Source organism: Meleagris gallopavo, chromosome 4 (assembly GCF_905368555.1).
Source record: "Meleagris gallopavo chromosome 4, MGAL_WU_HG_1.1, whole genome shotgun sequence".
NCBI lineage: Eukaryota > Metazoa > Chordata > Aves > Galliformes > Phasianidae > Meleagris > Meleagris gallopavo.
The window spans coordinates 2,232,467-2,258,128 of NC_139407.1; the positions used below are offsets into that span (position 1 = coordinate 2,232,467).

Consider the following 25,662-nt stretch of genomic DNA (forward strand, 5'->3'; position numbering starts at 1 on the left):
AGCTTAATGACAGACTATTACTCAAAGCTATAACAAAAAGAAGAAACACAAGCTTTAATCTGACTTTACAACAGCTATATAAAAAAGTGTGGATGTGGAAAAAGAATAGGATTATCTGTGAAATTCAAGTAAATCTTAAAACAAGGAAATTTTCACATTAATTCAGAATTTAAATTACATGAAGAGAATAGTTTCATCTGAATATTTTTAATCGGTAAGAGGTAGATATTTATATTAGTTATCATGTGAAATTTAATTTGCTAACATTTTTAAAGTGATTGGTAGGTAACATCAGATGCTAAATTTTTATACTCCTACAGTTTGTATTTTATTTGAGGCTCAGTAAAATTTTTCATAAACAATATTTTCAGTGTTACTGTTGTAATAACACTCTCAGACGTGTGGTATTCTGTATTTATAAAACAACTAAATATTCTGTCATTCCCTATTAAAAATATAGGAGAAGTTCACGGAGAATTTTTAAAAGCAGTCAAATGCTAAAATCCTGAAAAAATCTGTTTGTATTTTGTTGGGTTTTTCTGCAGGATGAACAGAGAAATCGTCTAGACCAGCTGCAGCTGCTACCACTGTCCTCTCCAGCTGGTTAACACATAAGGATTTTAATCATGGGCCTCAGGACAGAATCACAGTGAGTTGATTTTTGATCAGACAGAAATTCCATAGTATGTGCAGAGGCAAGAATAGATTGTGCTAATGAAGAAGATTCTGTAGAAAACACGGATGTCTGTAGCAGTAAAGGAAAAAAATACCACCAACATCTATTTCTTGAGATGGTAATAGAATTATAGACATAATCTTTTTCTTTTTTTTTTTAATCTGAAAAGTTATGCTTAACAGAAATTCATGAGATTCCTTGTTGTAATATTCTAAAATTATAATTCCAGAAAGACAGCAAAACCAAATCCAACTTTTTTTTCAAATTTCTGCCAGAACCAGAGGAAATTTAGCTATTAAAGTCTGCGTCCATGAATCTCGTAAAAGTGACAAATGAATCCATGCACACTGATTGCCTCTCTCGGTGCTGGCTGGCCAGCATACCTAAGGAGAGACAACATAATGATTTTTCTTGATAACTTTTCTTCAGTTTTCTAATCAATCGACTGAGGAAAATGGCTACCCAGGGGAGTGCTGGGCTTTTGAAAGAAGAGTTTTAAAAAAAAAAATCTATTTTCCCGTTTTACAGTGTTGTATTATTGCCCATCTATGTTCTAGCTACGATTTCACACTGCCAAATCTGATTGCAGGATCAAAGTCATAATTGTTTAACTCTCTTCACAGTAAAAGCATTGCACAAGATGTAATCTTCTTCATTCTCCTATCCCTTAGATTTAAAATTTCCAGAATCTCCAGAGAACTCGCTGCAGCTTTTTAAGCTAAACATTTTCTTATTTAAATCACAGTGTCTCTTGGCCTTTATCACCTGCAGAACCCAATATTGTTTTGAGAGAACCTAATAATGTTGCCATGGCATGTTCTCCTGGGAAGCAGTTGGCACTAATGTGAGAATCACACTTACCCCCCTCCTGCTTTTTTCCAACCACTAATTTACACTGGGGGAAGCAAAGAAAAGCTGAGCAGCAAACAAGAATAAAACACCCGCACCTGATGGAAGTGGTGTTTGAATGGGTATGGTAGAGACTACAAGGATACTGTGGGAAAAGTCCCATGCAGGAATGTGTGTTTGTCTGCAGAGGGACTGGAAGACTCTGCTGCTTCTTTTCCCTGAAGACAATGGGGACGGTTTCCCTTTTTATTCTTCCTTTGTGTGGTTTTAAAAATAAATACATAAAAGTAAATAAAAATCACCCTTATAATGTATGTGTAATCAGTCATGAACCCCTCCAATAACTCTTTGTGCACATAACATGCTGAACAAATAAATTGGAGCACAGTGCAATCACTCATCCTGACATCCCCCTGGGCTATTCAGTATACCTGTGATATTACCATGCTTTCACTGGCATGTGGTAGCTTGATGTTGGACTAAACTTTATGTTCACCTGTATTCTGAGGATAGCTTTTTGCCTCTGTGACTTATATTGCACATATGGGAGTTCGACTACCATTTTTGACTTGCAGTGTAGATACTATGAGTGACAGCTGGAAACAGTATGAAAAGTGCCTCTGCATCACAAAAATGCTTGCTTACCATTCTATCGAGAGCTGCAGACTTCAGAGAAACCAAGCATGTTTTTCACTAACTCTTTAATGCTCCCTCCTCTCTGAATCTGATTGAGAGTCAAAGTAATGTTTTAAATACAAACATTTCTGAGAAACAACATTAAATAATAAGCACACACGTCTTTTATCTTTTATTTTTAAGTTTGTAGAATTAAATGAAGTATATAAGCCTGAATATTTTTTATTGTGCTGGGTTTTTTTACTGTACTGGCTGAAGGCTACCTCATTGAGGGATGAAAGCACAAAAGCAGATAAATTGTATACCCTACAGCCAATTATTCTTAAATAGAAAATATGAAAGAAAGCACTGTTATTCTTACATTCTGTTATTACTTGTATTTAAATGACTGTGCCTAACCAAATATTTTAATACTCAAATTTCAATGTTATACTACGGTTTGTACAGTTCAAACTTTAAAGATAACTTGGTCGATTATTTTTTTAAGCAATATTCTTAATTTAAAAGTAGTTTTGGGCAAGAGCTTGTAACGTTTCCAACAGAAGGAGTCTGTAATGTATCCTATTTCCTCAGGACAATTTTTTTTCCAGGAAAATACATCTGACATGTGAGAATGGATGCCACAGGTGAAGAGAATGAAAAAGGAAGAAATATCATCATAGGAATGCCAAGGTGGTTGTTTTCATCAAGGAGATTAACTTGAGCCATGTTGAAAGCAGTCTGGAAGACATTAATGTGCAATGTTACCAACCAGTATTTGGTGAGTGTGAGTAAAAATGTAAACACAGTTAAATTTTACTTTACACTGTTCAGCACTTTCTGGCACTTTGTAATGGCTGTCTAAGGCTTCTGGGAGGGCATATATAGAAGCTAACCTTTAAGTAAGCTCTTACAGTTCCCTATAGACAGCTGAGGAGTCCAAGAATCTTTGAATAATCCTTGTAAATGCCACGGGATACACATGAGATTTCCTTTACAAACATCTATATTGGGTCTAAATTAGATGTGAATCATCTTTCTTGGTTGCATTAATTTGCATTATTTTTTGACAGAAGGAGCTACTGATAAGTCAGCACAAAAAATTGTCTTCTCTTTGCTACTCTACTTGGGTACAGGGAGGTTAGGATATGATAGAACCCCAGGGAGCAGCAGAACAGTGCTGTGTCAGGGGAGGGTGAGAAAAAGGTTCTTAGGCAGAGGGCTGTGGGCATAGATCAGGCTCCCCAGGGCAGTGGGCATGACCCCAAGCTGCCGGAGTTCAAGCAGCATTTGGACACTGCTCTCCAGCCATATGGAATATTTGCTGCACTCTCATGAAAGTCACTGAACAGTATTTGACAGCAGTCTGAGGAAAACTAGCTTATGAGTACTGGCAAACGTCTTCAGCATGACTGTGGCATGCTGCATCTTTCACAGTGTCCGTCTCCTCGTAGCACGTGAGGCTGGGAAACCTGTGTCTGATGTAATAACACAGGCTTTAATGTCTCAAGGTGGCACAGGAAAGAAGAGATGCAGCTGTCCGTGCCACGCAGGGAGATTTTGAATGATCAGCTTCTATGTCACACTTCATTTTGCTGATTTTGAGCATTGTACTAATATCCTTCAGAGCTTTCAGGTGTCTGTTGGGTGTCTTTGTTATGCTCCTACAGAGGGGAAACTGCTAATCCGAGCAGGACATTTATAGCTGGTAAATTTTATAGGCTACATTGAAGAGCAGCTTATGTCTTTGCAGACTAAAATCCCAATTTAAATCTAACTCTCTGGTTGTTAGCTTAGAAGCATGGAGTCACATTTAATTGGCTCGCATTGATTGTTTGAAAGTGCTTATTCGTTTAATACAGTGTTTTGACAAAGCAGTAGACTTCTGCTTCCTTCCTATAAATGGAAAGAAAGGTAATTACTGACAGAATTCTAGCCACCTTTTTCACTTCTCTATATATGGGTGTACAAAAAAGTGCATTTGTATACTCTAGTTTTTAAGCTATGGACAAATTGAAATCTAAAAAATGAACACACAACAGAAAAGTGGAACTTCTTTCTTCCTTATGTGGTGCTTCGTATTTCTGCGTCCCAAGGAAATACCACAGGTTCTGAACTGAGTTAACAGCAGTGCACCAAGAGAATGAAAGAATGGGTGCCCACAGTATCTCCTAAGTTCATCAAGCATTTATAAAATATTTGCAGAAATTTGGATAAATAAAATAGCTCTTCTGTCTGTATAGAAATTTTTCAAACCAGTGTCCCATTATTAGTGCAGTGTTCAACTAAAGACTGCCTTGTCAATTTAATAAGCAACTAAATGCTCTGCAAATGGCATCTCTCACGATGGGGAGGAAATGCATAAGAAAGGTTTTTCTAAAATTCATACAACCACTGAAATAATACCACTCAATTGCTTGGATTTTCTTCAGTCTTGAGAACCATTTCAGAAGAGGAAAGAGAAAAATGAACTGATCTGAACATTGCCACTCATTCACAACTGCTACACTCCTGAGCTCTGCTGTTAGAAAACAAAACAGGTCTGCTGACTGTTTCCAGGGAGAGTAACCACTCCTTTGAAGTCCCAAGCTCTAACTTAGCAAGCACTTCTTCATACAGTATCTTCACTGTAATGTCATATCCCAAGTTTTATACTTAAGACTTATGCAAGGGAAAACAGACTTCCTGTTGCTTCAACGGTTAGTTAATAGGAATTTTCAGAGTTCCTAACACGGTAAGTTCTGCTTCTGTGCAAACTTTCAATAGTAGTACTCACTTGATTAATGTTGTTTGTTCTATTTTTACACCAGCTTTGCCTGCTGGCTCCAAATAAATTACACGTTGACACCTTAAGATGTGTACCTATCTTTCTCTATTTCTTCTTCACACTTTTAATTGACGTCTCTATTGAACTATTGATAACAATATCCACTAAGCTGTCTATGTGGACTGTACTGAATTTTTTCTCATTACATTATGAAACTTGCAGTTCTACATGTGTCACATACTGGGTTGGACCTTTGCTGAAAAGGACATTTCTTGCTAAAAAATATGGAGTTTTTAGAGGTATTATTGTTGTGGCTTTATTCTTTGAAATAAAGAAACAGTATTTTTCTGTATTCTCACTGGCATCTATGTAGTGTCTGTGGATGGATGTGATTCTACGTTACAGTATCTGCCATGCCACAATGACGTAGAACACGTGGCAAATGTTATATGACATTTTAAGATTTTAAAAGCGTGTCATAATCTAAATAAAATGCCCAAATCTTGGCTAAAATACAGTCGAAGTAATTGGGTAATAATTAATAATGTGCAGTCATTGTTCTGATATGTGATCTAGAGTTCTGCCACGGACCCAAATGAGAAAGTGGATTTAAGCCATAGTTAGCCATGTGGGTAAGTGAGAAGAAACTAACAGATTTTAAGTTCACATGCACTAGCAAGAGGGAGGAAGAAATACCATACATACAATTCGACAGAAGCTTCCCCCAGAAGGAGCACGAATTTGGGGTATACTGACTAAAGAACAGCTTATGTGGTACTTCCTGTGGTAATTTATTCCACCAATTAATTGTCCTCACTGTTAAAAAGCCACACATTATTTCCACTTTGCGTTTGTCTGTCTTTCAGCTTTTCAGTGCTGCTTTTCATTATGTCTTTCTCTGTTATACTAAACAGCCCATTTGTATCAAGCTAAAGTAACCACATGAAAGTGTTTATAAACCATAATCAAGTTATCTTTTGATCTCTGTTTTGATAAAGTACAGAGCATGACTCACTAAAGATCTTTAATTATTTTTAGTATTTTTGCAGCATATTTTCCTAGTTTTTAACTCCCCTTTCCACAGATATTAATTTAAACAAACGAATAGTAAAATAGGTCATGTATTCATGAACTTTCCTGACTCCGAAGATAACCATTAACCTCTCTAATCAGCTTGGCTAGAAGTTCAAGGCAATTTAGAACAAAGATTATTGGGCAGGACTGTAGGAATGTATCTGACTTATTTATATATTCCTCAAACTGTAATTTAATGTCTTGACCATAGATCTTGCCCTTTTTGTTTGCCAGGCACATGATCTCCTTGCAGTTTTGAGTGAAAAAGTCATTAAATACTTCAAATGCAATTGTGCAAAGAGCCTTGACAGTACATTTACCACGAAGCACGGTCCCAAACCTGTCCTTTGTTTGTCAGTTATGTGCCCAATAATTTCTTGTTCCTCTTGATGCCCCTTGCTAGTTGCACCTCACTTAATCCCCTTGGCTATTCAGATTTTGAGCCTCATGCCTGATCTATACTTTTGAAATCATCTTCAGCAATCTGATTTCGTTTCCTTTTCTAGTACAGTCCAGTTTTATATGAGAGAGTAACAAAATTAATTTCTTATTACTCTGCCTTTCTTCCCCCCCCACAGTTGCATAGCTTACACTTTAATTCTAAATACTTCATCTCTGAAGAGTTGCCAGACTTTTTTCAGCTTTTTTTTTTTTTTCTCAAATCAGTATCCCAGGAGAGTCCACCTACGAAACCTCTGATTTATGAAGTCTGCTTTTTTGAAGCCTGCTATTTTTATTCTGTACTGCACCAGCTTTCCAAGCCATAGCTTCCTTGCAGCTGTATTTTCTCCAAACATGTCAGAAGTTTTAGAGATTTCTGTTATTGTTAAATTACTTACAGATGCTGTAAAGGAGCAATCGCAATCGTACATGTGATCAACATGCAGGGAACAATGTCTGCCTAAAGGTGGTAGCTTCTTTGTCAAAGTATTTTGTGTTATTTGTTATTTCATTCCATGAGGAAATAAACAGAAGAAACCTGACCTCAAAGGCAAAACTGCATGTCATTGCAGCATAGTTGTGACATGAAAAATATGCATGCTGTCCCATGGCTAAAACCATATGAACTGAGCTAAATGGGAATCTTATGCCAAAAGAAACACAAAATTCACTTGAAGTAAAACAAACAAAAAAGTCATTTAAAAAAAGCTAACAAGCAGTGCATCCCATCTAATGACTTTTCAGGATAGATGCCTGAAGAAAAATTCTTTGAAAAAACTTTTATCTTAAGTTCTTACGGTAGGAATTATCCTTTGATTATGAGATGTCCTAGAACAGATCTCATCTGTAGCACCTTAACAAAGAAAAGATTTCTGAAGGAATAGAAAGAGCATGAATCTCATGCAGAATCTTTCACCTTTAATTCACGTAAGCAGATACTGAAAACTTGAGAAAAACTCTTTCCTCATCACTGCCTCATACGCACACACGTAAACACACAAAATCCCAACACAATTTCCTAGAATTTGCAACAAAGAACCTCCATAAATATGCTTTTTGTTTGAAAATCCAGTCCTTCTGTCATAGATAATAACCTTGATGCTATAATACTTTATCGTTGCCTGAGGTTCCCTTTTACAGAAGTAATCTGATTTCCGATTCCAAATGTATTTTCCTTCAAGATATTTTGGTAACAGGGTAGTATGTTGGATGGTCTGAAAGTAATGCTTCCTATTTTATTATGTTGGCCCACATACTGAAATCCCGTTACATTTTGTTACTGTGCTACAGATGGCAGCAGAGGGGCAGTTTGGAAATTCCTCCACGTGGAAAAAATGGCGTCTACCAACATTCACTGACACTTGTTGAATGTTTCTGGAGACCTACCAGTGGATGTGAGTACAGTGAGGCAGTGAATGGTGCATTTCAGCAGTGGTGACAGCGAGAGTGGGTCACTTCCATTGCTGCAGATATTTACAGGCATGAGATGCAGGCTCTTGTTCATCACTGGTGATAATCCATAGCTAATTGTGGCGACTACGTTGCAAAATAGTGCTTTGTAGCTGAGAATTTTTGCTCTATCAAATAGTGTTATTGTACTTTTTCTGTCTGTTGCAGTTTCCATGGAAATAAATAGGAGCCATTACTTTCAAAGTGACCAATGTATTTGCAAAGGTATAAATTTAGGGGAGAGGGAACTATTCCCAAAATTAAAGACAAAAAGAAATGACAAGTGTGAGCCAGATAATAACATGGTGACTGAATGATATTCTGTAGCAGACTATTTCAACCACAAAACCCAGTGTCTTTGGCCATTTCCTTTCAAAGTAATAAGCTTCATGTGACTGCAGGATGAATTAGCTTAAGTCACATCCCCCCACTTCAGGATAGAGGTGTCGTTATTAACAGCAAAGATAAAGCTACAACAATGTGTAGTTTATAGAGAGTCATTTTCAAGTGCTGCCTGCAATCCTTGAATTAGATAATGGATTAGATTACCAGTGCGACACTTACAGATATCTCTGAAAAGAATTGCTCCATCTGTGACGGAAAATTGAATTACTAATTGCCACTGGTCAGGTGCTCAAGGTGGGGAGGACAAATTCATTAATGCATCACCCAAATTTTCACTACCTTCTGATATTTTGTATTGCCTGATCCACGCAGGAATTTTGGCAGTTTTTCAGATCACTAGAAAACAGGGACTAAAGAGTTAAACTAAGGTGAAACATAGGTAAATAATACTGAGCTTTTGTTCATAACTTGAAAATACTATTATGTTTTTTATATTCTTCTGAAAATTAACTTCACAGTTTCATTACTTCTTACTTTTTTTTCCATTTTATTACGTTTCGGAAAGAAGTACAGTGGAAAGATTTTACACCAAAGGTCAGCTAGAAATAAATGAATCATCACACAAGAACAACCGCTTAAAACTCTTCCCTCTGAAATCTGTCTTTTGGCAGGTGAGAAAGAGTTATTCTCTCCTTGTGGTTTTCTATGTGGTACAGAATTATGATTGTTCTCGAGGAAGGAATATTTGTTAACTGGAGGACAGTATGAAACATGATCTTCAGCCTTCTCACCTATGGAAGAGAAAAATGGTGATAACCCAGAGCTATGCCCTTACTTCCTACCTCCTGACAAGGCCCTAGCCCAAAGTGCTAGGACACACAGAATTCTGGACACGACATGAGAAATTGCTGGCTGTGACCATGAGATAGCCCCTCTAAGGATAGCTGGACTTCCCAGTAGGGAACAATTAGAGATTCTACTCTCACCGTGCCAGAGTTTGTCCCGAGCACCTTCACAATTACTTCCTAAAGTGAAGAAGAACTCCTTTTACCTGCTTTAAAAACATCAGTCTCAACAGGTGCTCCATGTCCCTGGTACTGCAGGATTCACAGGTCAGTGATGTTTGAGTTTTACTCTGTTGCACATGGGAGCAGTACTCTAAAGCAAGTGGCTGGAAGAAGGGATAAAAACATATGTGCTTTTCCTTCGATGGTTTTATGAAGAAACACATCATTCTTGTAGGGAAAAGCTATTTCAGGGGGAATTTGTGATAGTAAGGGCTGCTCATGCCAGCCCCAGCTCAGGAGAGTCCATAAGGCACAACCTTCTCCTCAGCATTTTTGTTAGCACAAATATTGTAAGTGCTGAGGGCATGAGATGACACACCAAATCCTTGACTCGAAACAGGGACGTGGACAGCCCTCATACTGAGTGCCTTCTGCTCAGGATGTTGGATTTATACTCAACATTATTTGAATTTAATTAATTACACTAAAACCATTTCAGCACGCAGTCATTGATTCATCTTTTGTAATAAAAAAATAGTAAGGCTGTGTGTGTTGATAAATAGAGAGCTGGAAGAAGGCAGCTCTACTGCAAGGGCATTGAAATGATGCCTGAGTAAAGCAGACATAGACCAGAAAGATAGTAATTATTTCTCCTTAGAGCTGAGTCCACGAGTTTCTGATTATTTGTTTACCATTTGAAACAATTATAAAATCAATAAAGAATGACAACTGTTAATTTGTGTTTTCTCACAAGTCTGAAGATAAAAGAAGATGAATAGAAGTGTAGGTAGTCAAAAAAAAAAAACATCACTGATCAAAACCTGTAGAAAAATACCATTTATTTTAAGCACTTCATAAAGGCTACAGCTAAAAAGGGTGCTAGATTACTGAAATCATATAGCTTCTATGTGAGTAAAATGCTGTATTATGTCTTCTGGGTCACTGCAGATGTGGCCTGTAATGTTTAAGTGAAAGCACCTGAAAGTTTTATTTCACTCTGCTTCAACAGCATGCAGAAACTAGGCATTCATCTGCCTGAGCACACTGAAAACTTAATTTCAGAGCACACCTATGCACCAAAATAGTGTCAGCATCTGTACAAAGCATAATGATGGTTCCTGCTGCTTTCTTTAACATAAGCATGTGTCAGCACTGACCAGCACTGATCGTATTGCTTCCTTTCATGCCATAGACCAACATCTAAAGCTTTTTAGCAGGATGCAGAAGATTCGGTTCAATTCTCTTATATCATAGAGGAATGTACAAGGGATCAAAGGGAAGACATTGAACTGTTTCCCTTATTGGAGGCACATTTTGGGACCAAAAATAATCCCGAACTGAGCCAGAAAGGAGAGCACGAGTTGCAACATGCCACTACAATGCTAGTGGTTGCCTAAGGTTTTCTATGGTTTTTGTCTCTACCATGAAGATTTTTTCTTGAATTAACACAGAAATCAGCTTCAGATTAAAAAGAAAAAAAAAAAAAAAAAAGGAAAAAAAACGCTAAATGTAATATTTAGTTATCGTACTATTCATAAAAATTGTAATTTATATTCTTAATAGTGTCAGAACATTTGAGATAATTGGAATAAAGTATCACCAAGGGGAAAACAATATGTAGTGTTAGTCATCCAAACAGTTGGAGAAAATACCATATATTTTTGCTTTAATTGCTGATTATGCAAAACTATCAGTCTTGCAAGCCTAGCAGTTTCAGTTCTACTTAAATATAAAATCTGAAAACAAGTAAGAAAGAATTAGAGATCATAACGTCCTGTGGTTTAACCCTTCATTCTGCATGATTACTTTGAAAGTATTTTCTCCACTTGTATCATGAACAGTGCTTTCGAATTGTATGATTAAATTGAAATCAATTCCTCATGTTGGTTCAAACTGCTCATGGAAATATTGATTTTTTTCATGAATAACTTGGAGGAAAGAGCAGCTCATCTAAATAAATAAAAAAAAACTCTGCTAATGTCAACTCCTTTGCCACAGGCTATCAGTGTTAACAGCTGTTTCGAAAACCAACATCTCCTCTAGCTCTAACAAGCAATTTTCATTTGATGCTTTTCAAAGACAGCAGTATTAGATACAGATAAATGCTGTACTTCCTTCGCCGATTGAATCAAATGTGTGTACATGCAAAAGTACAATCTAAATGCAAGCCCAAACAATGAATTTAAAGCCACAGTGTATTTAGGTCCTGAATATTTACTAACAGTAGCAAAATGATATTTTATTGGTCACCTGCAATTATATAGTAATGACCTTGGGATTTCTGAATTTCACAGCTCTCTCTCTGCCCTTTCAGTTCTGTTTTCTGAAGGCTGTTCCAGAAACACAAAATCAGGATTGTAATTTCAGCTGTTACATAGAAGCTGCAGGATTAGAACCAGACCTACTTTACAACAGGCTGGTTCATTTTACAGAATTTTATTTTCTTCACAATAATCCAGTAGCAAACTGTGGATATGGATTTTCTTACAGATAATTTCTCATTTCAGTGGCTCCTTTTATAACATGGGCTCCACATACCTCCACGGGTGAATAGTCTTGACTCTTTGTGTTTGCATGGAGTTAAATGGAAGTGACACAGATGGCATTTTCAAACGTTCATAGCAGCATGTTTTGGTTTTCCCTTTTGCTTAGAAGAAATATGCACAATCATAAATTTAGTGGTAGATGGATATTGACTTTAGCTGAATCTTAATACATATAGAAACTACTGATGTTTAGACAGTTGATGGAAGTTGAACAGGGTTTTTCACAATGGCCTTCAAAGGCAATGCCTTCCTTATGCTTGCCTTTACATGGACCCAAATATTCCCTTCATGAACTCTACCTTGCTAGGATTGGCCATCCTGGTACCACATGAATATTTCTCTCCAACTTTGAAATTGGCTTTGACAGTTCTCTAGCACAAAGGTCCTTATAGTTGAGTTATTGAAGCCTTTGTTTTGCCTTCTCGATGGTTTATATACTCCATGTTTTTAGAGTTCACTCTCTCAAAGCATGACCTAACTGGTACCATTTCATGTTAATACATCACTAGCCAATGTTCTATGAATCTCACATCTTCCAATATTGTTTATTCAGCTCTTTGCATTTGAGAAGTTTGTCTTCAGCTAAAACCTGAAGGATTGCACCACAGCTGGGAAGTGAACTCCTATAGCATCAGGAAGAGGCAAGGGGCAGTTGGCAAGGGCAGGGACCAGAAAGCTCTGGAAACAATGCCTTAGGAAAATAAAAGGTGCAAGAGGAATCCTGTTCACTGGGAGGATAGATTAACTGACTGAGTGCTGATGTTTTTTATCTAAGTAGCTTCTTCCCCTTTGTTGTCCTGGACCAATCTTACTCTCTGCTGACCTTCTCCTGTGGCATACAGCCAAATTTTGTACAATTACTTTAGCTTAAAATAAACATGGCAGAACTGGTACCTGCCACTTTCTGTTCTGAGACACTTATTGGACATATATATATGCTGGAGAAAAAAAATAATCTGTTATCCTGTAATAAACCCCTCCAAGAGAAAACATCAAGTTCACATAATTCCTCCAACAGAGGAAGGTCTCTTCCCTTCCTCCAGAAGCAAATGCCTGTAATCCCAACTCAGCTGCAGCTGTGCTGATAAGAGGTCTGGAGGGAGAAATGAGAATTCAGAAGATACTGCTGCAGAGGTCCTTCTGTGGTTAGCCTGGACTGTTAGGCCTGGTGCCCTAAACTCTTTGGATTTTGGAAGGTAAATCCTATTAAATCTCTGCAGCTGTGCAATGGGGAACAGTAATCTTTGTGAAAAGATAACATTCTCTTACAATACTGATTGAGCCACAAGTGTCTGAGATAAATAAAAGCACTGAGTACATCTTATGGTTAGGGAATAACTGCTGAGGATGAGGTACTGTCTCTGCTTATGCTACTTGCATATTCTTGCACTTTTCCTAGGGAGTTCTTTAGCTTACCTTTCTTCAAATTTAGGGAAGTGTTAAGTGAAGAGTGTATCCTCCAAAGATAACAGTCACCGTGTGAAATATAAACGTCTTAATCACAATATCTGCAAAGCATGCTGATGGGGGCTTTGAAAGCAATGTAAATTAATTATAATTTAGCCAATTAAGTTCATTTGCATAATTAAATGATTGGGATTGTAGGATTGACATGCATAATGAATTTACATTTTAAATGCTATGTTCTGAAGTTTTGTCTGTATATTAATTGTTCCATTTGCTATAATACGGAACCTAAGTGCTATCTATCAAATAGCTGAGAAAGCAAAAGGTTCTCTTCCTTCCTACACATGAACTACATATTCTCTGTGACTGGATGGTCCCATTGCTTTCAGTGTTTCACTGGGGAAGTGAAGCAGTTGACAACAGGTGACAATATTTTAATCTAAAGTTTTCCTTTGCTTAAAGAGCAGCTCTTAGGGTTATGAAATCACCATTGACATAGTTATTGTCTCGTCAGTCCTTAACTTAGTATGCAATACAACATCTCTTAATAAAACCAGGCGAAATTCCCACATTAGAAAAGAGTAAAAATAACTCTTAGGTAGGTCTGTACTACTCAGTACTTGGAGCAGTGCAGCAGCAGGTGGAGTTTATATGCATTTACCTTCTCCCCATAGATTAAAACATAGCAATATCCTTGCTTCCACCTGTACTGGTGAATCTGCTTGAAGTTTATCAGCTGTAATGTATGTATGCCACACTCAGAGTTTGAGATAAAATATTTGATAACCTCCAAGGGTGAAGCTGTAGCCTGTGGATAAGTACACCTTATTCTCCAAGCTGAAAATAAATTCTACCTTATTTCCACAGTAGAGATGATTTACAGATTGGTGGTTTTTTTTTTAATTGTGACATTTACAAAGGTTATATACACAAGTATGATTTGTTTACTTGTATGAGATTCCTTCTATACAGCATCGAATGTGAACTGTAGAAAATAAGACTGCAAGGTGCTAATTTTTCTCTAGAAATGTTTATCTGAAAGTGCTTCAAAGTTAGGATAATTTTATTCTAGCCCCTGTATACTTAATTAGATTTCTGGTGCTCACATCAGGTGACTCTTCTCAGTAAAATAATAATGGTAATTATTTGGATTTAGTTCATGAATATTTTCTGATAGCTTGTGGCACAGCGTTGAACGTTTGGGTCTTTTTTCCCCATTTACCTGACAAATAGCAGAGTTTTAAAGCTCTGAAATTTTAGACCAACACTATATATCTGTCAGGACAAGGTCAAACTGCTAGCCTGTATAACTAAGCAGAAAATGTTAAATAGTACCTTTTGTTTTGTAGTGCTTTCAGTTTAAGATGAGGTAAAGGAAACATCATAACCCATACTATGGGTTTCTCTGATGTTTTTGGAGTTTCATTACAGAATTAAGTAGTAATGTAAGCAAATGATGACCATCCTACTGAAGCTGAATGTCTTCTTTAGCAGTAATATGTTATTCTAATATGTTATTTCCTCACTCTAAAAGGAATTAACATGTAAAGACTATTGTTTTCTTGAAAACAGAACTCTAGAACACCAATATTTATAGCTTTTTATGGTTTAGACAAAAGGGAAGTTCTTACTGCCTTTCTAATGCACAAAAATGTGTAGACGTTTTGCAGTAAGGTAAGGCTGAACTATTTTTTAAAAGCCAATAACGTCCTATTTAATTTTCTAATAATGAGAGCTTCCTTCTGATTCTTTTGCTCTGTATTTCAAAGCATGCTTGTTTTTGTCTAACTGTAGCTCCTTGGTTTGAATATAATTACACTGAGGGAACGGGTGCCTCTCTTACGGTTCTCTCCTAAATACCAGAAAGTTCTGCTGTTTTATGTATTCTTATTAAGAATGTAGATGAAGTTTAGAAGAGGGAAGATCTCAGTGGATTTTCCATAGAGCATGCGTTAGCAGCAGAATTAACTCTAATGAGTATACTTGCTAAAGGTCTTTGGAAAAAAAGGAAGGCGTTAGCTGGCAGTGACAATTCCCACTGGGGAACAGCTTCAGAAAACATGCGGGTGATATGTCTTCATTTTGTGATATAGATATAGATATTTTTTTTCCATGTTTATTTTGAGCTAGAGAATATTGAAGTTCTTGTAGTAGATCAGTTCTTCAGAAACAGCTCTCTCATTTCATTATGTGAAAGTATCATATTCCCAAAACATATGAATTCCAATCTCAAATGGAGGTGACTAGATGAGAAGGCCAAAGAGGAAGCTGTGCTAAAGAGCTTCTCTGGAAGTTTTCTCTACAACCTATCTCATCCTGCAGTAAAGGTGTAGAGCTTTTATTTTATTTTTTCCTAAGTATATTTATTGAAAGTGTATTTGTCATTCTTCATGCTCAAATTCTTTCTCTAATTCTCACACCTCGGAAGCCCATTTTGTGTAGCTCAGACATTAGCCGTAGGCTGTCTAAGTGTCAACCTTTGTAAGGTTGTTCATGGCTTTATTTGAAATGCTTCAAAAGTAGTTTTCACCTCATAAAATAAATCTTCTATAGTTTCCTAACCCATTTTTATTCAGGCATGCCAAATACTAGCATTGGCATAATGGATGTGAACAGGTTTTTCGGGGGCTTCCATAAGCAAGAACCTTTTGGTTTACCCCTTATATTTTGTCTTCTTTTTAGCTTAGAAACAAGATGACTGACAGCTTGTAATATCTATTTTGCAGACAACTTTGCCATAGCAACAATGCAGGCTTTGCTCTTGCCTATGGTGTAGGTTTTTCCCAGTCTCTAAATATGCCTTTTCATGCACGTGTTCATGCATGTGTATACTTCCTTAGTTTGAGATGCTTCCTTAGTCTGAGATGCTTTCCTCCCGAGGACCTGATGTGGCTGGTGACATGTTACCAGCATTCCTGGTATGGCCTGAGCCATCCTCACAAGCTGTTAGAAATACCGAGATATTTTGAAACGAAATAAATATTCAGAATCTCTTTCAGGACAGATAAAATTTAGCTCCTCCCCTTGAGTTCATCTCAGTGTACTGACTCTTTCTGAAATATATCTCACTGTTCTGGTGATGTCAGCCTTCACAAGATTGGAAAAGATTTTAAAAACTGCCTGTGTATGTATGTGATTGAGTTTAGGTGATACCTGCTGGATCTACTGGAAACTGCCAAGCCAAGGGGCAGAGGGGAACTTTCAAAGTACTTAAATAAGGGGAGAATCTGAAAAAAACTTACTTCCACATAGCATATAATTCCGAACATCTCTCTTTGTTCTCTCAGATTAGTTCTTTTCGCTATGGTCGCGATGTGTAAAAATAGTGACGTGCTGTTATTGGAAATAAATTACACTGTGAGTTTTTCTGCATTTCAGAGAGGGGCCGGATGGGTAGAAAGGGCTGTGTTTATATGTTTCACTTCCCCTTACTCGAGAAGCCACCAGCTTTTATCTAAACTGTACAAAATATTTAGTTTCAAACAGAGTTGCCTTAATAAAATTGTACTTTTCAGGCTTCTTGCAGTATTGCAACTTTAAAAAAGGGAAAAAAAAAAAAAAAAAAACAACCCTGGACTATTGATGACAATGATGACAGTTCTCTGGATCTGGCTGTGTTTTGTGCAGCAGCAGCTCTCCCCAGGGTGGACCTATGTCCATGCACACAGCCCAGCCTTCTCCTGCCACTGAACAGAGCAGCCCCGGTGCGTGTGGCAGAGCTGAGGAGCTGGCGTGTCCCCCTGAAACTTTCTCCCTCATCTCTGCTGTGGGGTGTGTTCGTGTGCCAAGGAGGGGGAGAGAGAGACCCAGTGCAAAGGAGAGCAGGCGAGGAAGCCAAGGGAGAGAAGGGAGCTTGTTTCATGCACTGCTGAAGGCTGTCAGAGGCAGAGCGTACCAGCAGCTCGCTGGTTGGGGTGCAGTTTAAGGGACAACGCTTATTGACTTTATTCACTGAATTGCTGAAGGACAGATATGACATCTGACTGGTGCGTCTATATGTTCTTGCTTATTGGAACGAAGGGTAAGTACCTCTGTCTCCTTTTCTTTGAGCATCGCAAAGCATACAGCTAATAAACTTAAGTAGCAGATTTTGAACTACAGTATCTCAGTGCTATTTTATGCTTCGTGATGGCAATTATTCTTTTATGGAACCTAAGTATAATACAGTCTCTCAATGTTAGTAGCTACGCTCTGGGATCAACTGATTTTTTTGTTTAATGCTTTGAGAGTTGCTATTACTAATTATGAGCCAGAGTGCAAATAAAAGGAACAGTTAAGCTGCAAACAGGCTTGCGTAAATATTTCATGAAGGTACCTGTAGAGCCAATTCCTTTTATCTGCCTTGAAATCCACATTTTAGACTTCGTTCAGTAGTTTGCCACAATACTGCACAGTGCTATTGGAACTGATCGTTCCTGAAAAGTAGATCGTGCTCAGGTAGCAGAAATCGTACCGGCTGATTCAGCATGTGGTATTCCAGTAGCACGAAAGGTGAAGAATGAATTAAATTCAAGTTTCCCCTCAGATGCAAAACACTTCAGTAAGGTGGGAGTTTCACCTTCCCTCCTGCTTGCTTTAGTAACACTTTCCTCATTCCAGCTGAGTACCCTGTGTGTAGGTGCTGCTTGCTACTCGGGTAAAGCTGACCCTGTGCAGCTGCTGATACAGATCTGCACATGGGATTGTTGTATTGGCTATCATTTCCTTCGAATTCTGATTTTTATGTTAAGCATTGCTCGTTGTTGCAGTAGTAAACATGATAGTAATGCTCCAGTAATTTTGTAGGGTAGCTAATAGTGTAAGGCTGAATTCTTTTGTATGGAACGACAGCTGGCTCTCTGCTGCTTTTAAATTAAACCTGTTTCAGTTTTCCTGTATACTGCATACTAAGCCACGTAACACAGGATATATAAGGGACGTTGCTCTCATTAAGAGTGGGAAATACGGGGCCATTTATTGTCATTTTTATGGTAGCAAAGCTCAGTTAAATCTGTGGAAAACTCTAAGTGGTTCTATAATGTTTTGGAGGAATATATGATATGAGTGCTGCAAATGTGGGGGGAAAAAGAAAACAGCAATGTTAATTTATTAGGAATTAAGCAGGCTGTGGTAATGAGATCTTAACAAGCCTATGAGAAAAGTATGGCTTCATATGTGTCTGCATTCTCCACGAGCAGTAATCCTATATTTAAAGATAGTACTTTAAGTTATGCAGAATATAAACTGCAGAATTTCAAACAAATTAAGCCTTTTGCATTCTTGTTGCTATAGCAAAGCAGGAAAATGTTGAAACATTCATACAAGACGTGCAAATTATTGTTGGCATCATTTCTGTTGCATTACATTCACCTCAGCTGTAGAATTTATAAAATTTAATGAAATATTTTAAAGCATTTTGCAAAATGGGATTGCTGATGGGGTCTGTGAATGACTACAGGCCTTCCAGTGCTGTGCTTCTGACGGCCATTCCATTCTTAGGTACTCATTGCCTCTTCATACCTGGCATATTACAACCATAGGAGAAAATCACATGGCTTATCTAGATGTGATAGATGAGCAGCGCAGCTGCAGACCAGATTGTGCATGCCTACGCTCTCTGCAACCTGTTAGGGCTCTGTTTTGCACGCTTCTCATTTAATGCCACTTCTCCTGAACTCACTCAAGGCAGTCTGTGGCTCCATTGCCCTCCAGAGCTTTGGCCAGCAATCTGTGTTGTAACCTCACTTACACCTTCTTCCTCATGATGAATTCAAATCCTGCTCCAGTCTCTAGCTGATTTTAAAACAAACTCTTCTGAAGGAATTATAGTTGTTTTTGGAATTTGAATTTGTTTGTATTGGGCTGCTAGAAGTAGGGAATGTATTTATTCATTTTCTTAATTTCCACATCTCACAGATGCTCGTAAAGGAGTTAAATGAGAAATAGGAATCCATCAAAAGTTACTCTTACCTGACCCACCCATATCCATTCCATTATTTTAACATTCATTAGCTATGGTTGCACCTAAATAATTTCAACTGCCGATTCACCTTACTCTGACTTTAAATTCCTCATGAATTCTTTTTATGTGAAAACTTTCCATTTTTTCATTCTTCATAAAAAGAACTAAGAAAAAAAAAAAACAGTAAACAACTGGTGGAGACGTAGCTTTTTATATACCAGTAAATCTTGGCAACTGCCTGACTGCAGTATAATCTCATGCAGGCTATTTTATACCGTATGGAGGATTTTCTTTGAAAACATCTGTACTATGATCTTCACCAGTGTAAAAGGGTTGGGTTTTGGAGCTGACAGCATCCCATGGGTACTTAGGATGAATGTCTGCCCGAGTGCTTGCTTGCCTACTGACCCTCAGAGGCTGCTTAGGCACGTGGTTGGCCCTGCACTGAGTGCTGCTGCATCTTCCCTGTTGTTAAAACCACCAGCTGTAATGATCACAGTGTGGGTATTTGTCTCTAGAGCCATTTTGATTTACCTTCTGGGGACAAAAGCTACTTCAACATCCTAAACTTGCCATTTCACAGGCAGACTTTCTAACAATCCATTTATCAACCACTAAGAAAAGCTGAAGAACATTAGTGTCTAAAACTACTCAAAGCGGAATGCAAAAGGGATCGCTCATTGTCTTAAACCTGTGTCTGTCTGTACAATCTGTGCCCCTACCTGAAGTCTTCCAATCCTATTTCTTCTCATCCCTATAACTCCCTCTCTTCTTTATGTCCTTATTTCTTTTCTTTTTTTTTTTTCCCCTTCCTTTCCTTACCCTCATTTCAAAATGACAAGGGAAGCTTTCTTAAAGCCATCTGAAACTTGTTAGCCCATCTTGCTCTTCCTGCACATGACAGCTGTTTTCAAGGCCAAGATCTCTTGTAGCAAATGCTTTCTGTCAAATGTGGGACAGAGACCAACCCAAATCATCTACAGAAGTGTATGCTTATGATAATGCAGGATAGTGCTCTTGGTTACATTTTATGTAACATATTTTGAGATTGCTTCCAGATTTATAAACAGGAAAGTGAAATTACTCAACCACTGCATGAGCTCTTATCACTGTGTAATAATAATTTTTGGTTAATTTCTCTTTGCTTTCACTTGTGCACCTTGTATATAGATATGTGCAACAAAATACAAGATCCTTACAGCTGATTTGATGAAGACTAGATTTCCTGAGAAAGGCTTCCTTTACTTTCAGTTAGTGATAGTGAAAAGTTTATGCACTGACCAAGTAAAGCTCTGAAAGTCAGAGCATTATCATCTGCACAGGCTGTCTGCGTCCACCTTTGGGCAAGGCTGCTTCTGCCCCTTTGGTAATAAAAGCTCAGGGCTACCTGACTTGCAAACCTATCTTAATTCTTATAGCAACTCTACCAGGCTTTAACTACTTGCTCTGACACGTAACGTGCAATATGGACTTCATTTCTTTTCCACCTTAAATGAAAAGATACTTGTGTAAAGCTGCCAAAAGCACTGGAATTTTCCAAAAAAAAGAGGAATTGATAATTCACACGTTGAATGATTCTGGTAATCTTATATTAATCAAATACTTCTTGCTTGGAATCAGATGCTTGAAATTTATTGACAAAGAGAATAATCTTGCACCAAAGTGTACTTTCAGCTTTCTATACAAAACTTAGATAACTGACATGCCTACTATAAAGATTTCTGCAACTAATCAATAGAAATTTCAATATTCTGTGCTTCCTAAGTAAAGTCCAAATTTGAATGTAGTAATTTTCCATGCAAAGCAAATTACCAGTGCACCATCAGCACAGTGTGAGGGAGGATACCAAATCCTTTTATGCCCACAGGTACTTTCTCTGATGCTTTGTAATCGCCTGGAATCTAAATTTTTTTAAATATTTCTTTTCCTTAGTGCTTAAAGTAGAAAGTGCCATTTCTTAAAAGAATAAGAGCATCTGCAATATTTCTCTGTAAAATCCCTTTGTATGAGAGATGGTGCTCTTACAAGCTGCCCTGCTAGACCAGAAGAGCTTATTCAAGCTTAGTTATACTCATGTAAAGCCCATGTAAAAAATTACTTAAAAATCACTTGTTTCCAACAGACTTTCCTGAACCCTAGAGACCAATGTGGAATTCATCAGAACTGTCACTAGTGATCTCAGAGAGGATTTCTTGGTAACACTGTATTCCCTATCGTTTGAAGCCATCAAATCAGGCATCACCACCTCAAACAACATTTTGGGGTTATGAGAAGCCGAGAGTCACCGGGGTTGTGTGTGAAAAGCAGAAAGGTTAAAATGTATTGGAAAGGACTGAGTAAGTAGAGATTAAAAGGAGGAGGTGGGACAAGAGAGAAGAGATGTGAAGGGAAAGTCTAACACTACTTAGAAAAGGAAATGGAAATCAGAAAAGCTGTAAATCTCGGAAGCCAGAAACTGACAAAAAGGCTGTGTAAAAGGGAGCTGTCAGGGAACAGTGAATTAAAGGATGAGGAGCTCAGAGAGGAAACCAGAGTGCCTGGAGAATAAGCTGCGAGAATGGTGATCCCATGCTGCCAGGAGGAGATGAGAGGAGGGGAAGTAGGTAGTGGTGTTAGGCAAGAAGAGGTGGAAGTGGGGTAAGCAGCCGTGGCCAAGTAGAGAAAAAAGGATCTGTGCTTGCTGAGGTGAGCGGTCTTCTATAGAGCTGGAAAGGAAGCTCAAGATCATCTCACTGCAAAATGTCTCCACCTCCTGCATAACATCTCTGATCAGGGGCTGATAATTAAAGCCTTCAGGTCTGGAGAGCTAAAGGTCATGGACTGGTGATGTGACATGGTGTCATTTTATGAAATGTGGAAGGAAAATTGATTTCCTCTTTAAGATTCCAGGATGTTATCTGTATCAAGCAGCATTATCAATTTTGCAAATGCTGTTTGCATCATCTTGATTCTTATGCTTGCTTTCTCTTATGTACCCATAGTACGTTTTCTTCACACTGTAACTTCCTGAGAATTTGTTCTTTGTGGTCTGCATTTGAAGAATGAGTCAGAAATGTGCAGTCAGTTATGTTGTCTGTGTGAGTACTTATTAATTTGTGGCAGAAGATAAAGATAAATTATGATTGAGGCTGAGGATTATAAAATGATGTTCCTGGGATGAAGGCGACTGAACTCTGCTTTGGAAAACTGATTTCTCTTCCTGCATCTTTCTCCCAACAGGGATTCTCTAAATGCTTCGTAAATAGATAATAATTATATGTCGGGTTTTCAAGTTGTCAGCTTGATAATCCTGACGTAGCAGTGAATATTTCACATCATTTCAGTGAAATGTGTGAAAGCTGTGCTTTAAGTAACCTATGAAGCTGATTCTGAAACCTAAAATTAGGAGAAACATTTACTGTGTTATGTCAAGCTCTCTATCTGAATAAAAAGTCCTTATTCTAAACTGCAATCTAAAGTCTATGGGGACTTGAAAAAAGGAAGTCTGATTATTGTAGATAATATTCTCTAATTATTGTAGATTTAATACTGTAACTTACAAGTGGGTAGAAAGCAGACTAAGCAGCAGGATGCCAGTAATCTGTTGGAAGGGTCATCAAAGTGAAGGGAAAGCATCCATAGCATTGTGTGGATGTGCATCAGCAGAAATGTATGAAATTTAAATGTATGTGACAGAATTGCAAAGTACACTAATAACTGATGTTTGCACTTGGTTCCTATCGTAGGGGAGGAAAAAAAAAATATGAAGCACAGCTTTGAAAGTGTGTTATAAGCCAAGCCAGCAAGACAATGTGATATGAAGAAGTGGCTTTGTATATTCTAAGAAGTAAGACAAAAATAATGCTGATTACCCACTGCACTCGTCCCCTCAGTGCTTGTGAGGGATCCAGTGTGCAGTTAGCCTGTGTGACAGGTCAGTACAGATACAAGGAAGCATGGCTTCTTAGGGAAAGCGTGGATCTGAAAGAGGCTCCACAGCAATCAGCTGTGGCCTGATATGGGGAGCTGGCCCTGGGATACAGAGTTGTTCCTACATAGCTCACACTGGGGCAGGAGGTGGCCAGGCAGTGAGGAGGGAGAGCCCACTGATACTGTGGATGAGTACACGTGAAACAACTGAGTAGAGCTTATCCAAAGAGAGCACTGAATCACCCAGCCCTATATATCACAGGCCCCTGAGTTTCCCCCTATGTGTCCAGTAGCAATCCTGAAGGCTTTGCTCAGTCAGGGTGTTTCTTTATGAAGTGATAGATCTGGCTCGGCAGAGATCAAGTACAACTACAGCATGGCAACTCCAGACATGTCCAACAATATTCTCTATATTATATAGGGAAGCATTAGGAGTAAAAATACTTCCTATGTCTTCTCTAGATAGATTATATGTGATAGTATAGGTCAAACACACCATTTTCCAGCTGAAAATAGCAATAGTACCACTTGATGAGTAGCATCAAGTAATTTCCCTGCTTGTTTCCTTTCTAATTTCTTTCATGTTTTTGTTGCGGCTGTCCCTTGGGACAAGTACTTCTTGTTCATCTCAGAGATAACTTCCTACTTCCATGCATGCATGGACACGAGAACGTGCATACACAGACCTCTGTGTATGCCAGTGTTCCATGAAAATAAACTATAGCTGTCTTTCCTTCATGGAAACTTAAGAGGTCTGTTATAAATGTCTGTTGTTTGTTAATCTAAACAGATGAGTTTCCACCTATCAGCGTTTCACTTTGGCTTAACTATACAATGGCTTATGACTGAACAGGAAGTCTGAGGTGAGCTCCTTCACAGTAATTCCTCGTCACCACCACTTTGTATTGAAATTTTGAGTGCTGGTTATCCAGATGTCACGAGTGGTTGTTGCTTAAGGGACACCAATTTATCAGTAAGTACCAGTTCTTGATCTTCTTGGCTTAAGCACATCTCAAATTATTTGATTGCTGAGATAAACGATCATTAACTGTTATAAATGAGGTGTTACAAAAGCGGGGGAGAGAGGGGAAGTGATCGATTTCTTCTCTCTTTAGGCCTTGGAAAACCAGCCCAAGCCTTCTCGGCGACTGTGAGGAAGGATTTGTCTCCAACAGGGGATTTTTCCCTGTTTCAGATGGCTAGTTAATGCCTTTCTGAGCCTTCCAGGTGGGGTGGTACTGCCTGGTCTGGTATTACTCTTTAATACATTTACACTGGTGCCTTCATTGTTAGCCTAGGCCATGCATTTCATATGTCTAGCCTCAGACTTGGTATTGCAACAATATGAAATAAAAATTGGTGGCACCAACAGAGAAATGCTAATTAAAAAAAAAATAAAATGAAAATGCTAGGGCAAATGAAAACCTACCTTAGTATGTTGAAAAAGATGTCAGAATACAGGGAGAGAAAGCTTATTTTTAACAAAAGTAATAGTCAGACATCACTGTAATTCTGCATATTTGAGGAAAGAAAGAAGAGGGGAAGGGGGTTAGCAAAGAGGTTTGTTCCTGCTGAGTAATTTGCACTTTGTCAGATACCATTGAACGTTCGTCCTCTGGGAGTGCCTTCCAAAATTTGAGTTTGTAGACAAAACTCTTTATACTATGTATGGAAATTTTCTCAGACAGTAGTAGGTTTTTAAGATCTTTTATATGCATCAGAATCATTTTATCCTAAGTTGTATAAGTGGAACAAAAAGGCAAATTAATAAAAGGTGTACAGCCAAATCCTCTGGCGAGGTACCATTGCTGAATTGCTCTGCTCACAATTTCTGGCCTCAGAGCAGATTTATCTGGCAGTTAGACAAAGAGGATCTTCCAGTGCTATAGCTGGATTAATTAGACTGAATTATCTGCAGCATAACTGATAAATAACTTGAGTAATGTTGCTATGAGATTGGAGTCTATATTTTGCAAAAGATAGTGCAAATTTTGTGCTTTGGAAACTTCCTAGTACAAAGGCATTTTCATATGCATAGCAAAATATGAAGATACAATATGAAATTAAAACTCAAGATTGACGTGCCACATAGACAGTCAAATTTATGCATCTTTTTTGCTAAAATCCTTGTGTTTAGTGGAGCAAATGTTTTACACACTCTTTAAACTTATGACTGTAGTTCAAGTACTATACATTCGTAGAATTACAGCTGATATGGTCAAGTAAGTGTAAACATGGTGCTTTGCAGCTGAAAATTGTAATTCTGGTATTGCAACAGTCAATATATTAAAAAATGGCCAGGGCATTAGAAATGAAGCTGTTGCAACCATTTGAGCTTCTGAATAAATTATAGACATCAGATTTGAAAAATTAGCAGTGGAAAAGAGAAGCAAGTTACAGAAAAGGCAATGGTGATGATAACAGTTGAATTAATATTCCTGTGGAGATCTTGTATGGATGTGGAAATCTTTCAAGCCAGTGATGCCTCCAGGATTAGTATTATACTATCTTTCAGCACTTGAACATGGAGTGTATTGGCCTACAATTTTTGCCCTGGGTGGTTGCTCCAAATGAACATAATAACAGTGTTCAACTGTGTAAATTGTTTCTTATTCTTATATAAAAAATAGAATCTG

At 37.9% G+C, this 25,662-nt stretch overlaps 1 protein-coding gene across 10 annotated transcripts in view; it reads left to right on the forward strand.

Annotated features, from left to right (window-relative positions):
* Window positions 1–4,696: 4,696 nt before the first annotated feature.
* Window positions 4,697–25,662, forward strand: part of RXFP1 (relaxin family peptide receptor 1) — a 57,064-nt gene continuing 36,098 nt past the window's right edge. For 2 of the 10 annotated variants that reach the window (XM_085222009.1, XM_085222014.1), the window contains exons 1-3: window positions 4,697–4,874; window positions 7,713–7,816; window positions 8,888–9,328. Coding sequence is in view for 4 of the 10 variants with exons in the window: in XM_010709440.4 (XP_010707742.1) it covers window positions 17,149–17,197 (49 nt within the window). In the remaining 6 variants the exon portion in view is untranslated. Of the gene's footprint in view, window positions 4,875–7,712; window positions 7,817–8,887; window positions 9,329–16,565; window positions 17,198–25,662 lie in introns of those variants that run through there. The other 8 variants (XM_085222010.1, XM_085222015.1, XM_010709440.4 and 5 more) reach the window with 5 other exon arrangements.